Source organism: Chroicocephalus ridibundus, chromosome 9, assembly GCF_963924245.1.
Source record: "Chroicocephalus ridibundus chromosome 9, bChrRid1.1, whole genome shotgun sequence".
NCBI classification, from domain to species: Eukaryota; Metazoa; Chordata; class Aves; order Charadriiformes; family Laridae; genus Chroicocephalus; species Chroicocephalus ridibundus.
In genome coordinates, this window is record NC_086292.1 from 14147778 (window position 1) to 14162311 (window position 14534).

At 42.8% G+C, this 14534-nt stretch overlaps 1 protein-coding gene across 4 annotated transcripts in view; it reads right to left on the reverse strand.

Moving 5' to 3' along the window:
* Positions 1-13937, reverse strand: part of CHRDL1 (chordin like 1) — a 44615-nt gene extending 30678 nt beyond the window's left edge. For all 4 annotated transcript variants that reach the window (XM_063347070.1, XM_063347073.1, XM_063347071.1 and 1 more), the window contains exons 1-4: positions 13472-13937; positions 10158-10304; positions 8116-8228; positions 4062-4155 (exon numbers count right to left, since the gene is read on the reverse strand). In XM_063347070.1, coding sequence (XP_063203140.1) covers positions 4062-4155; positions 8116-8228; positions 10158-10254 — 304 coding nt within the window. In that variant the 5' untranslated portion in view covers positions 10255-10304; positions 13472-13937. The remainder of the gene's footprint in view (positions 1-4061; positions 4156-8115; positions 8229-10157; positions 10305-13471) is intronic.
* Positions 13938-14534: the final 597 nt, after the last annotated feature.

Consider the following 14534-nt stretch of genomic DNA (forward strand, 5'->3'; position numbering starts at 1 on the left):
AGTTACTGGAAGGAATTGAGAGAAGGTAGCACTGAGCTCATTGCAGGTGCTTTTTTCCTGCTTCTTAAGCAAGTTTTGCAGTGCAGTGAGTTTTGCGCTGTCCTAACTAGGATGCTTCCAGGATCTAAAATAGCTAGTTCAAAGATCCAGGTATTACTATGTCATGCTGCAGTCTACTGTGCAGACATAGCCTCATTTATTTTTAGGTGATGTTCTCAGACCACTATGGTGAGATACCTGATCTGGTCCATCTTTGTATTTAGTCCAGCTATGTATATACGTACCACCTGGCATTTTGTTGTTATTTCAATATCTAAAGAACAATGAAAAGTACATCAGAAAAGTGGTTTGAATTTGATACAGAAAAATCATACTACCAAAGGAGCTTAAACTTAAATGTGTTACTAATCACGAATGTTCTTGGAAGTCAGTGTGTTTAGTTGGGGCAGCAAGCTTAAAAAATACTGGAGCCAGATGGGCTGATTCGTACAGCAGTGTGCAGCCTTATCTGCTGAGAAATCAAACCAGCAAGTGGAATATGGAAACCCTTTCTAAATCCTGCAATTGTGCATTTCTGCTCTGATGTAAGCTTCCTCCATCTTAGATTTACATATTCAAGAGTGCACTTAAAAATTTTAAATGTTTAACTAGACTCTAAATGCTTTGATTCGCAATCATTCCATGTAGAAATGATACAATCTACAATAAATGTTCCGTCTATAAAGGCACTGTCCATAGTAGTGCTATAAAAGACAGCTGCAGCTAAGAACTTGTACACGATGTTTATTTTCATGACAGGAGGCAGGAGGTCTGAAGTCCATTCTAGCTAAAGAGCTGATCCAGCTCTAAGTATGATGGTGGATTCTCTCCCTGACTCTGTAAATCTCCTCTCCTCTGATGATGCCTAGAGCATTCTGAGGTGGAGGAAAGAGTTCAAGCTCAGAAGCATGTGATGTCCTTTTGGGTCTCACTAATGTGTAAAAAGAGTCCCAATGAATGTGAACTTAGTATTTTTGGTTACATATGGGTGATGATAAGATCTAATTCGGACAGCAAAATACTCTTCAGAGCTGCAAAAAGGAGGAATATCTAGTTCTGTACAAGACACACAGGTCTGGAATTTGCCAATGCTAGGAAGAATAAGTTTAAAAAAAAAAAAAAAAGTCAGCAGTGAATCTGTGGTAGAAGCTGGTAGGATTGAACCGCTGGTGAAAAGCAGAAGATGCTTCATAACATGTCTGACAACTACTTAAGATTCATGGTGGCTGGTGCCAGGGAGACAGGATACAAACACTGCATCTCTTTGTGTCAGCAAGTCCAGTGTCACTATGGATGCAGGAGACGTTAATTCCAAGGGGAGAGCAGTGCCAACTTTTCTCAAAGGAATCCCTTCAACAGCTCCTCCACTTAGGTAGTTATGAAGTTCAGTTTCCAATGAAAGTTGCTGCCTCCTGGCATTACCTCTGCTTCATTAAATAAGGAGGCAGTTATTTGGGAAGTTACACTCTACAAGGCCTGCAGAAAGGTAGGAGGAAGAGCCCAAAGTCACTGTGACTAGCACTACTCATTTCTGAAATGCGGCTTGAGAAACTGAGGGGAAACACACGTGACAGAATATAATAAGCATTTATGAGAGTAATTCGAATGGATGGCTAATGGCCAGAGCTCTGGCACGTTCCATTAAAAAATAACCAGGGAAACCAGAGAAGTGAATTGCCTGCATATCATGGGATGCTGCACAAAAGACATCGTATGCCAGACACATGGCAATGGAAAGCTGGCATAAGATGTGCAGGAATGCTTGAGATTCCTATTCAGATCAGGCATGAACATTACCACTGAAGATAGAGCACCAAATATGATACGCATAATCACTGCAGAAAGCAGAATGCAAATAACCCCTGAAATCTCAGGAGATTGCTGGTCCTCTTTTGCCTAACATTGGCACAGATCTATCTGGATTACAGATTCAATTAGGGAAAAAATAAACCTTAGTGTAACTCCTATTTTTAATGAGATGCTGCCCAGCTAGCAATTTAATGCCCGATCATATGTGGCAGATGATAGACTACAAATAGATTCTAGGAGCAGTTAAGAGAATATAATGGATCACAATTCAGGGAAGGCTCATTCTGATAATTTTCTGGATTTGTCAATTTAAACACCAGTACAAAATTCTAGCTGGAGATTGTGAATAGCAAGAACTTAATTTGATAAGAACGATGTGGGAATTTACAGGGTCCCTTACTCTTCCTTATTAGGTCATTGTAGAATATTTTAAAATCTTGATAGGTACCACAACACTTACAGCCTCATGAACAGAAAAAAGCCAAACAGTTCACTGCCAAAGAGCACTTGAAGCAAAACCAGTCAATCTAGAAGCATTTCTGTTTGTATACTAAATACTGTACAGAGATATTAAAAAAAAAAGAAAAAGTTCCTGACCCCAAATGCCAATTACATATTAAGAGTGGGATTTCTGTGATTTAATTTAAGCTGTCAAAAAAGTAAGCATCTAGCATAACCTATTTGGCTGTGCTCCCTCATAATCAGTGGAGAGAGACAGACATCTCCAGGGAAAAATTCTTCTCAATCTGGGTGACAGGATGAATCACCCTCTGGGGACAGCATGTTTCCAACAGCTGTAAAGGGTATCTAGATGATTCCCTTGCCAACTGAAGTTTAGATTAGCTGGAAAAACAGACCAGATTTGGGGCACATCAGTCCTTCTTTTGATCTGAAAACAAAAAAGGAGTTCATGTTCCCAGCATCTTACCGATTAATCTAATAGCATTAGTTGGTCAAATAAAGCACACTACCTTAAAAACTTTCTTTCCTATGTATTAGACCATCATAGATAAAACTCTGCCATCAACTAGATGCCAAAGTGTTAGATCTAAAGTTGAATGGGATGAATCTCATCCCAGGACACAAGAAGAATGGCATCAGATGAGTTATGTGCTTGAAATGCTTCTTCCTCATCACTGATTAAAAAAGGATTCTAGATCAGACATTGATATACCCATCTTACAGACGTATGTAATTGTCAGGACAGATGAATCCTACCAAAAATTGATGGGTGGGTGACATTTATTCTCCAGTAAGTGCAACGACCGCACTCCAGTCCCAGCTGAACAGCAAGCTGACTTGTGCACTCATGTCCCTCCACCATTGTATACTGACTCCTGCTCACAGGTTTTGGTCAGGGAACAGCTGTTTTCCTCAGACAATGAAACTCTCTGGAGAAAATCAAATAAAACCCCTTTCTATGATGCTGCATGAATACTCTTTTATAAATGGAAATGCCACTAAGACAGACATTTAGGGAAAAGCTCCAGTCAAATCTACCAGCCATTAGGCCATGTCGGGAATGTTGTAACAGCCTCGTGAAAGATCCTGCTTAGTCTCTTTCATACAGTGGCTCTTAATAATGAGCATATAATAAATGTACAGTCTGGAGGAATTTACTATACAGTATCGAATTGGATTTATATAGTCATAAACTTCTACAGCACTGCTTCTATGATTTACAACAGCCTCAACTAATTATGAAGCTGAGATGTAAAAGGCAAATGTTACCAGACTGGTTGTACAGTGATACTATACAAATGCACATTTGCCACAGCAATTTTGAATTGCTTGTTAACAGAGAACCATTGCAAATAACCATATATTTTAGCCTGCTCTTACGAAAAGCAGAAGCCTACAAAGTTTGTGGGTTGGGGTTTTATTGTGGTGGAGTTTAGAGATAAGGGAAGGAGCAGGGAGCAGATAGTCCATGGACCCCAACAATGAAACTTCTGCTACTTTGTGCATGGATTGTAGGGGACTGGACTTGGTAGCTTACCTGATCCCTTCCCAAATCTATACTTTTGATTTCCTAAAAAGAAACCACTGCAGGAAATACTGTAACTTACAGCAGGACAAGCCCCTCATGACCTAAATGATGTAGAAGGATCTTTCTTCACAGAAGTTTTACAGCACAGACATTTAATTTTCCTTTTACTTGGGATATTAAATAACTATTTCAGAAAGGACTGTATGTCATTAATAGAAATTACCTGGGCATCTTGGGCAGCACAGCTGTGGTACATGCACAGGGGAAGGACAGTGTAGACTTGGGCATCTTATTCTGCTGCACAGTACATTTCCATTCTGCAGGTGGAACATAATACAATACTTTAATGAAAGGGGCTGTCTCACCAATTTCCATGCTCTATTCTGCATCTAGATATTTTAAAAACAAATGCCTTTTTACAACATTCTAATTTCACTCACACTAGGGTAAGCCCAGAGTACTTTCAATGCTTCTGAATTTATGCTGGAGGTCAGAATGTAGCAGAAATCTATTCAAATGTTAAAATCAGAGGAAGTGCCTAAAAATGGATTGCAACCATCTTCATTTCTGTTCTTGTTTTGAGCAGATTATGTTTAGGAATTGCATTTCCAAAACTAAGACACAGATAATGAATAGTAGGTCTCTGAGATATCCTCCAGTGAGGGTTAGTTCAAGACCGCAAGAGACAATAGCGTCTGTAATTGTTCCTGAAAACTGTGGAGAGTCTTTTGTTTTCATTTTATGGGTTCCCCAGTAGACAAAAAACACAAGTTGGTAAGTAGCCATTTTTCTAAGAAATACGAGCAAGTCTTGGGAATGGTGTTCATTATTCATGTCATTAACATAATATTCTATTTGACCACATCTAAGTTTGATTTATAATTAAAACACAGGGAATTTTCATTCTCCAGTGTCTAGTGTCTGTAAACAGAAAAAGACTATCCATTTCAAATTCCCGTTTCCCATCTATAATTCATCCTCCTCATTTAGCTCTGAGTTGCTCATGTTTATAGCAAGAAAGATCTTTCAGCATGAACACTGATACTATGCTATGACTGTAGTTTTGTGTGGTGTCGGGAATAAACCCACTTCATTTTCATATGCCTTCTGGAGCACTGAAATGTTTCCAGTGGAGGTGCAGACTTCCTTAGATAGCATATGTGTAGGCTTTTCTAGCCATCTCTTTCTAAATAATCCATTGATTCCTAAATATCTGCAGACCACAGGCTGGAATCATACTGTTACATCATTACTAGCCATGAACTACATTTGTGCATCTGCTTTGGAAAAAGACACTAAAAATTATATCACCATCTGTTTCCAATGATGATTGAAATTAAATATACTGATTTTATAAAGGAGGAGCAAATTTTAGGCTGTAGGCTCTTTCTGGGATAGGGACTATCACTGGTCTGCACAGCTCCTTCCCAGTAGACCATCATCCGAGAACCTGTAAAGCACTACTGTAGAAGAAAAGCTGGCACTGCCTGCTGGCCTGGCTCCACGTTGCTTACTTGACCTGTTCCATGGCCTCACTCCCTTTTTATTATTAGTCCCGTGAAATCTCCTGAGGTGAACGTAAACTCTCTGTGCGTGATCAGCTGTGATAAAAATTCTGCAGGCCTACTTCGCTCCTCAGTGCTGCCTGCAGTACTCCACTGTTCGCAGCAGGACAGAACTATTTTAACTGATCTTGTGCTTGGTAAGACTGATTTTATGCTTCCATTCGCAGTGATACTTGGGAGACCAAGCCCTACTGACTTCAGTAAGACTAAAGCTCCTGCAGGTCTCTGTGAGTCAGGGCCACGGTTAGCATTTCTGCATTGGATACCCAAAGAGTAACAGTGCATCTCCCCTCCTGAGCTGTGTTAGCAGTGCTAGGCGTGGAGAGCATTCATTTTAGCCCCTGAAGTCTGCAGATCTGACTATGAACACAAGCAAAAAGCTGCTGCATTTTAAAGAGTAAAATAATGATCTGAGAAGTGGTGAGTGCTCCAATTTACTTGACGGTAACAGTCAACGGTCTCCACTGTGTATCGGGGGAGGAAGGAGGTGTTGTAAAAGAAAGGGGATCAAGGCGAGAACACTGAATTATGTTTTGCTTTATTCTGGTTTAAGTATGTAGATTATAACTTGTAAAAATACAATACTACATACACACAAAACCAGGAAGGCTTCTTTTTTTTAATCCCAGGCTGAATAATTTGGCCTTTGTTTAGTTAATTTGTCTCACCTTTTTCTTAAACATTAGAAGTGTGTGTGTTGAGGGGGTGGGTGGACAGACTGTTGTTTAGAGATCTTGGTTTGTTGCCTGGCTGATATAGCTTGTTTTGTGCAGAGATCATATGGACCATGATGTCTGAGGCCACAAGAAATTTTGGTCACACTCATGATGAAGACCCCTGGGGATTTTTTTGCTTTTCTCTGGAGTGAGAGGAAGTAGGTTGCTGGTTGAGACTTTGTAGGACATATCCATTGCCTAACTGACTTACTGCCAGGGAATCATAAGTGCCTTACACTTAGGTCTCTCCTGTTTGCTGTCTGTGGCACACTTCGGTTTCATTTTTTATGCTGTAATATTTGGTTTAAGGTCTGTGCTTGTGCTGTGTCATGGCAGGTCTTCTAATGCCTTATCTACCCTTAATTTTGTTAAAATTATAAATTATTGAGAGTTTCCTGATGATCTGGAGCTTTTACTGTAGGTCAGTGTTCTGAGGGCACTTCTTTTGGCCAGGACGAACTCAAATGAATGGCTGGATGCTGCAGTTGTCTTTTGGAGTCTTCCTTACAGGCAACAAGAGACACATCCCAGAGATCCCTCAGCATCCTTGCAGCTGAAATAACCCCAAGTTACATTTTGCACCCTCACGGTACAACAAAGATAAAACAGAGCAAAGAAGGAAGTGGAGTCCAGAAGCACTTCTGAGCTGCATGTACTGATAATTACCACAAGTAGTTTCCTTCTTTACCAGCCTCATTGCCCTGAACTGTCACTCTGATCTTCCATGCCCATGTGCGAAGGAAAGAAATAAAATATACTCCATTTGTTGGACCCTCACAGTGCATAGGTATGCCTGGATCACAGCAGTGCTGTTCTCTAGAGGAGCATTCCGTGCACTTTCCCAACCCTCCAGACTGTCTTATCATCTTCCTAAAAACCATTGAGCAATGATTTGTATCCAGATCTCTAGGGTTTCCAGTGAATTTCATCCCCACTCAAGACACAGCTTTCCAGCAATTTAATGAGTGTTTTACACACATGGACTCTGAGGAAGTTTTCAACTTTGCATATAGATCAGCAAAAGTAAGTGGAAACTCTTTTGCTATAACCAGGGAGTTTTCCTTTTCTTCCTATTACATTGCTTTTTCTCTTACAGATGCACAGATCTGAGATGCAGCCAAGCTTGTAGGACTACTGTTTGTGCATCTCTGCACTGAATTGTAGTAGCAGATCCCTCAGAGCAAATGCTGCACAGGGGCCCAATATTTTACACTTGCAGGGGGGAAAATAGCCAAGAAAACTTTATTCTGCATTAAATACAGCAGACAAAACTCTGCATCTGGAGTGCCTCATGTGTTAGTGATTAAGATCCCTTATTGTTTAGTCATTTTAAAGTACTCCAAGGGACATATTCTGCCCTCATTTTCCTGCCCCCTCTCCCCTGCCCTGCTGTATATGACATACTTAGGGGATCTGTGACTGCTGTGTCTTCAAATCAGGCATCAGCTGACGGGAGCCAAGGACCTGTCCTTTCACATCCTACCCCATTCTCTCTGCTCCCCATATCCTGTTTTCATTCTTCAGCATCTCATTCTTCTTTCATAGATTATTACAAATGGTGATATCCAAGCCTGTTCCTTCAGCACTTTAGGGCAGCAAATGCTTTGAAATGCCTCTGAAGATGTGGGCATTGTACATAGATCAAAACACTACCAAATTCAGGTTCAGCATAATGGTCCAGAATGATGGAACTGCAAGGATTGTATATTTAGGTAGTGGGGTCCAGTTATTCCAGATGTAATGCTCAGCATTGACAAAGCTTCTGGCTAGTTTAAGGAGCTGTTTTGTCTACCCCATGCAAGTATTTTTTGCCAGTATTGGCCTTCTCTGTAAATGTTTTCCCTTCGCTGGGATCACCTGCCTCTACTTCCTGCAGCATGATCGGGACCCACTAGTGAAAACAGGTCTGGGCTTTGTCAAATTGTAGATACAACATAAAGGATTCTAGTCAATTAAGCAAGGAGAAGTTGTAGGATCAATAACTCAGCAGTCCTACCTCTGAGCAAAGACAATTAACGCAGTAAACAAGGCCATAGGGTTCTAGATAAGGATGCCATCTTTCTCCTACACGATACTTCTTATCTTGAAACACACAGTATGTATCGGAATCTGTAAAACAGTAAAGAATGGAAAGAGCTATGAATGAATGTTCCCACTGCGTGCCTATTAAGTGTTTTTAGGTGTGCAGTGTTTTCTGTAAACTATTTTTTCTTTCCCTGCAGAATCACACAACAGAAATGCCCTTAATTTCATGTGCTCTTGTTTCTAACCTCCCAAACCAAAATAAATGACATGGCCTCCCATCTTTCCAAAACTGCAGCTCCTGAAATAGCTGACGAAATGTCTTTCATACAGGGTAAGTTTATCCTTTCACCTGCAAAAACACAGGCTAAGATCCCATCTAGGTAACAAAATTAAAGTGCTTGATTGCTCAGACAGGTTTATAGGAAACAAAACCTTTTCACTGCAAAACCAAAGTAATTGGCTCAGCTCAGGAAAATTCCAGGTTGTACAGCAACGAGATTTTGAACAAGGGGACAGCAGAAGGAAGATAAATGCACTGTATTTACACTGCATGTTCAGTATCTCCATATTTTAACAACCTAATAAAAAAGAAGTTTGTCCTACTATTTCGGAACAATTTGTGCTGACTTACATATGCATCAGCATTCAAAATATTTTAATATCTTTCTTCTCATTAAGCACTTCTAATCTTGCAGATGCAGTTTTGCAGGTATCCATGTACTTATCAGACATTACTGCCCTGTCTCTCCCTTTGTGGTCACATTGTGGTTTCACATTGAAAACTCAAATCTCTTCAACAAAAGGGTGTTTCTTATGTGTTTCCACAAGAAGTCCTTCCTGTTATCTTAATGATGTCCAAGTTCAGCTTAATTCATCACCCTCGGTATAGATGATACTTCAAGGTATCAAACAAAATACCTGTCTTCCAAATGATAACCAAGCAAGGGACGTTCTTCACTTTTACTGGGCTAAAAGAAGGTAGCAAGAGGTAGGGATTACTAGTAGCAACTGCGGAGTGATCTGCTTTCACTTCACACAAAAGCATGACAAATGCAATGCGGGATCTGCAAAAAACCTGATGGCTGAAGTGGAGTTTGATAATTTCTCATACTGTGCTTTCTTTGAGCAGGGATACCTGCACATTGTTTTCTTGTGAGTAAGTTCAGCAGAGAAGGCAGCCTTTTTGGAACTCACTCTCTTTTTCTTTTTTTTTTTTTTTTTTTTTTTTTACCTACCTCCTTAGAAGCACAAACTGTGGATACCGAGGCTGAAAAATTTAACTACTTCTGAAGGGCAAACAATGTCCTTTCTAAGAAGGCCAAAACTCAGCCTATGCAGGTGGGGAGAACATTCCAGAGAGCTAGTAACACGGCTGTAGCAGCCAATAACTCCTAGACTTACTTGGGTAGTTATTCCTCCTTGCCATGCTTTCTGAAATGTGTTAACATCTCCCACAGATGACAGGCTTCCTAGAAATATTCCCTTTGTTTTGTTTGTATTCTTTTCAATTCTTCTCATCAAGTTTTTGACAGTGCTTAGACTCTTAATTTTCTCAAAGGATGTGTCTAATCCAGTTCATATGAGGTTGTTTTTGGAACACAACAGAACAGTCTTGGACGAATTTTACACTAGCTGAAAACTTCAACACAATAGTCTTACACACAGGACAAAATCCAGATAATCCGTCAGATGTTTACAGAGGTCACTAAAATGGAATTAAGCACTCTCTTGATTCAGGATATTTGAAATAAAACAGATTCTCCAATTGATGTGTTATGTTCTTTATGATGCAATGAAACCTGTACAGCTTCAGGAAAACGTGCCCCAAACGCGGGTGTGACCTGATTCTACTAAATGTAGGATTAGAAGGAGGAAGAATATTAGGAGGTTTTGAATGCAGTTCCACAGTTTAGGACATTCTTGTTTGAAGGTCTTTTCTGAATCACATTTGTCAAACAGAAGGAAAACATCAAATTTGGGTGAATGTGACAGCTTTGTTTGAAGACTACTTACGTTTTACTTGTTCTAGTTTACCTCCATCTATGAAAAGGAGACAGAGCACACCAAACAAGATAAAATGAAAATCCTCCAATATCCACTTTTTTCTCATCTTTATCGACAAAAGGAAAAGAAAGAGCCTCCAAAGTAGAGAATGTTGAGCTGTTGGGAAGAAAAGATTAAATTAATTAAACTAAAGTCCTGTAAGATACTAAAATTTTCTGACATGATTTCATCCAACACACAGAAATACTAAACTGCCAGGACAAAAAAATGGGTCTATATCATGGATCTTCATTTCATGAAAACAACTTTGGCTTCATATCATTTAATTTTTGGAAAAGGGGCCACATTCCCATTCATGAAAGCTGAAAACTGGATATTACTTCTAATAAAGTCCTTATTTTATTTCAAAGCAGAGAAATCTGGCAAGTAAGCAATCTAAATTCTTAAAGTTCTCTTTAACAAGAAACTAGTTTGGGAGATTTTCTTGTAGAGCAGCTCTTTTGGATCTAACATAGGAGATACAGGTGTCAGTTGTAACATGTTTGCTTCATCCTAAAATGAACGGTGGGTATACCCGGTGTATTGGCTCTGCACTATGGAAATCCACGCTTAGGGCAAAATGCTGGCCGTGTTGCAGTCCATGGGAGTTTTCCGCTCTGCATCTAACAGGCTTCCACTACTATTCCATTCACCCCTCCTCCCCTCTCCCAACTACTATTGTTCTGGGATTGTGTATAATTAATTTTTCTAGAGTTAACCCTTCTGTTGCCTTGACATCGGAAAGTAGAATGGGGGAAGGACATGTCATCTTCATTCTTGTAAATCGTTAATGTCAAAATCTTGCATAAGGAGCAATGCTTAATGTATTCTTCTCTCTGTGCTGCAGAGACGGCATTGCACTTGCTGCATGTGCCACTCTGTTTACCTTTTTCTGGCTTTTAAAAGGTGAATTGTTTTATAACGTAAAAAACAAGGGAGAAAGTAATTAACTAAAGTAGAATTTATTTATTATTGATAACCAACCTAAGATTCTAAATTGAGAAATATATTGATGCTTTACTGTTTATCAGAATTCATTGCAAAAGTATTATCTTCCCAGAGCACACTTGTCCATCATTTACAATGTTGGAAAGATTTGGGTCTGATTTTAAGAGACTTGATGTGGATTCACAATTAGTTTCACAAAAGTTAAAAAAAAAAGAAAAAAGATTCACTGTTGGAAAAATAAGCAATCAGCTTTGTAAACTAATGATGCCGTGAACCAGGAGTTCTGTGCATCTTCCAGGGGTGATGCAATCCTGTGCAATCCCCTGTGCGCCTGGCGCTGCAATAAAGAATACCTGCTTAATAGTCACCAAGGCTATTGAGTCTTAACTTTGGCATTCACGGCATCACTAATTTGACCCCTTCAGATTTCATGTAAATAATAGGATTGTACATGAATATGTTTCATCTCACAGAAAACCAAAGCAGAAATAATAATTTATATATGGATATTCAAAATCAAATGGTGGGTAAGTTAGAGAAATTAGCTAAACAATAAGTTAACAAGCACTTAAACAGAAAAACTTCCTATTAAGACTGGTGATATCTTGGATACTGTAACAACGGGTGGGTGATCTGATTGTACCAGAGTGATTTTATTGCCTTTACTCTTTAAGGGTTCTCTGCATTCCCAAACCACAATCGAAATGGACATCTTCCTTAACTAATCCAATCTTTGCCACTACTGTCTCTCTCCTCAGTAAGGTCATTCAAAATAATGCAAACTGCATATGAAAACATTAAAAAAATAACGCAATCTTAAAAGCATACTTCCTATGCAGTAACAAAATACAATTTTCCATTTATTTTGCAAGCTGACAATAATATTCCAATTTCAGAAGAGAAGTTTAAGTCATTTTTGCCTTTCAACGTTGTTCAAATCACATAGGACATTTTAAACCCAAACAATTCTTTAAAAACTTGTTTAAAATTAAAACCTTGTAGTTTAGTCCCACGACATCATGCATGCATTGAAAACAACAGTAGCACATCACTGGGACTAGCAGAAATGTGAATGTTTAAATATTTTGGCCTTCTTGGGGGTTGCTTAAGCAAACAATATTTATAAATGGAGCACAATTATCCTTTGTACAGCCCTTTACCTGTTAGCTAGATCGGTTAGTTTGGATAGAAAAGCTCAGAAATCCATCCATTTTACATGTCAGGTCTTCAAAAGGAAGAACATTTTAAAACTTGGACTGCTTACACTCAGAAATGCTGCACGGTAATGTGAAATGGAGGAGTTAATAACAGAAATGGGATGGGGACTTTTGATGTCTTTCTTAATTCTCTTTAATTTCTGCATTGTTGTTACTCCAAATATAAACACATACTTTTCACTATTAGCACACTCCCTTTATTTCCCCAAAGGGCAATGTCCTAAAAATATTCCTGGATTTAAATAATCTCAGTTAGAATTAACCTGTTAATTATTGGTGTGTTTTCTGCTTAGCAGAAACAATGAAAGCTATCCACTTCTTACATGAATTACTCACTGAAATAAGGCATATGGGTCTATTTTTAACGCCTCGCCCTCCAAGGAGCCCGGGTTTAGTAACTACAAGCGGCAGAGTCCGGCCTCGCCACGTTTTACGATTAATGCAAAATAAATAAAAAAAAGGGCAGGACTGAGACTATCTGGAAGACGCTGTACAACAAGCGGTGCTACCAGAGGCAGCAGCCGGGGGTCCTGCCGGCGGGGCCGGGAGCGGGGCCGGGAGCGAAGCCCACCCTGCAGGAGGGGCCGGCGTTCCCCTCCATCACAGGGAGCGGGGGCCGCATCTCCCTCCGCTCTCCCCGAGGCTTTGATTCCCGCAAGCCTTGCTGCAAGCCTGCACTTTTACCGTCGGGGGGGTGTTTTTAAGCAGGCGAGTCTCCAAGTGAGCCGTGGCCAGAGGCTCCTGGCTCTCGCCGCTCTAAGACAACACTCGTTCCCTGGGCGCCGAGCCCGGGGAGCGCCCCGCAGCCCCGCCCGGGGCCGGCAGGGAAGGTTCGGTCGTGGGCTGCCGTCGGGGGAGTCCCGGTCCCAGTCTGGGGCCCCGGGAGCGGAGCCGCAGCGCGCACGGCGGGGCCCGACCAGGTGCCGGCGGTGCCACCGAGGGGGCGGCAGGACGTCGGCCGGCCCCTGCCCTCTGCTGAGCGAAGTAAGCCAGACTGGAAGCAGGGGAGGCGCCCCGTATCCCAGCCCCCGCGGCAGGGTCCGCGCCCGCGGGCGCAGCTCCGGGCAGCGGGACCGCGCCTTGCCCCGGGTCTTGCCTAGGAAAGAAAAGCTCACAAACCTGGGGCAGGGCTGGAGGCCGCTCCGCTCAGCCGCGGGCCCTGGAGACCGCCTGCGAATAGCGGCTTCGGCTGGGAGAGTCGCGCCGCTCCGCTCTCTCCGCTCCGCCGGGCTACGGGAGGGCTCCGGCCAGGCGGCCCCGCTTCCCAGTCACGTTGCCATAATCTTCTCCCGCGGCTCGGCCGAGCTTTTAGGTCTCCCCTTTGCTCCCGCAGTGGCAGTGGTGAGGGAGCAAGCAGGGATCCGACGGGTCCCCCGATCCCCGACAGATGGACGGGAGCGGCGGGGGAGGAATCCGCTAAGCCCGAGCTCCGGGGACGCTGCGGGGCGGGCGCTCTGGAAGGTCCCGGGCTGCCCGGCCGGGGACACCTGCCACCGCCTCCTGCCCCAGCGGGGAGCGCAGCGAGGCCCCGCGGCCGGAGGATGCTCGGCGGCGGGTCCTGCCCCGCAGCCCCGCCGGCTCTGGAGCGGCGGCGGGAGGAGGAGTGGAGCGGTCCGCCTCCCGCCCCGGCCCCCTCCTCTCCCGCGCCCCGCTCCCGCCGCCCGGCACACCAGCGTGACTGACACGGCCTGGGGTGGAGTTTGCTCCGCTATGGGGAGCCGGGGTGGGCGGGGGCGACGGGGGTCTCCAGCTCGGGGGTCCGGCGCCCGCCCTCCCGTCTCCCCTCCTGCTGTGCTGGAACCACCTGCGGGCCGCCGGGACCCGCGGCCGGGCGGGTGCGACCTTGCTCCGGTGCCTTCAAACAGAGCTGCGGGCTGTGTGAACGCAACCCGCTCCGGACATAGCTCCCTCCTCTGTCACCGAGCCCCACGGGCGGTTTTCTTAGAGAGGACTCTACACCGACATGGCTCTTTAATGGGCTTTTCACACGCGGGGTGCCCTCCAGAGCAGACCCGATGGAGTTAGCGTCCACTGGGATTTGTCAGACACCCTCTGCTGATACCCTCTGGTCTGATTTATTGTGTTAGAAGGTTTCAAGGTCACATTGAGATTCTGGTGGAACTAAATTAAACCCATGACTCATGACATTATATGCTTGGTCAAACATTCTTTTTCTGTCTTG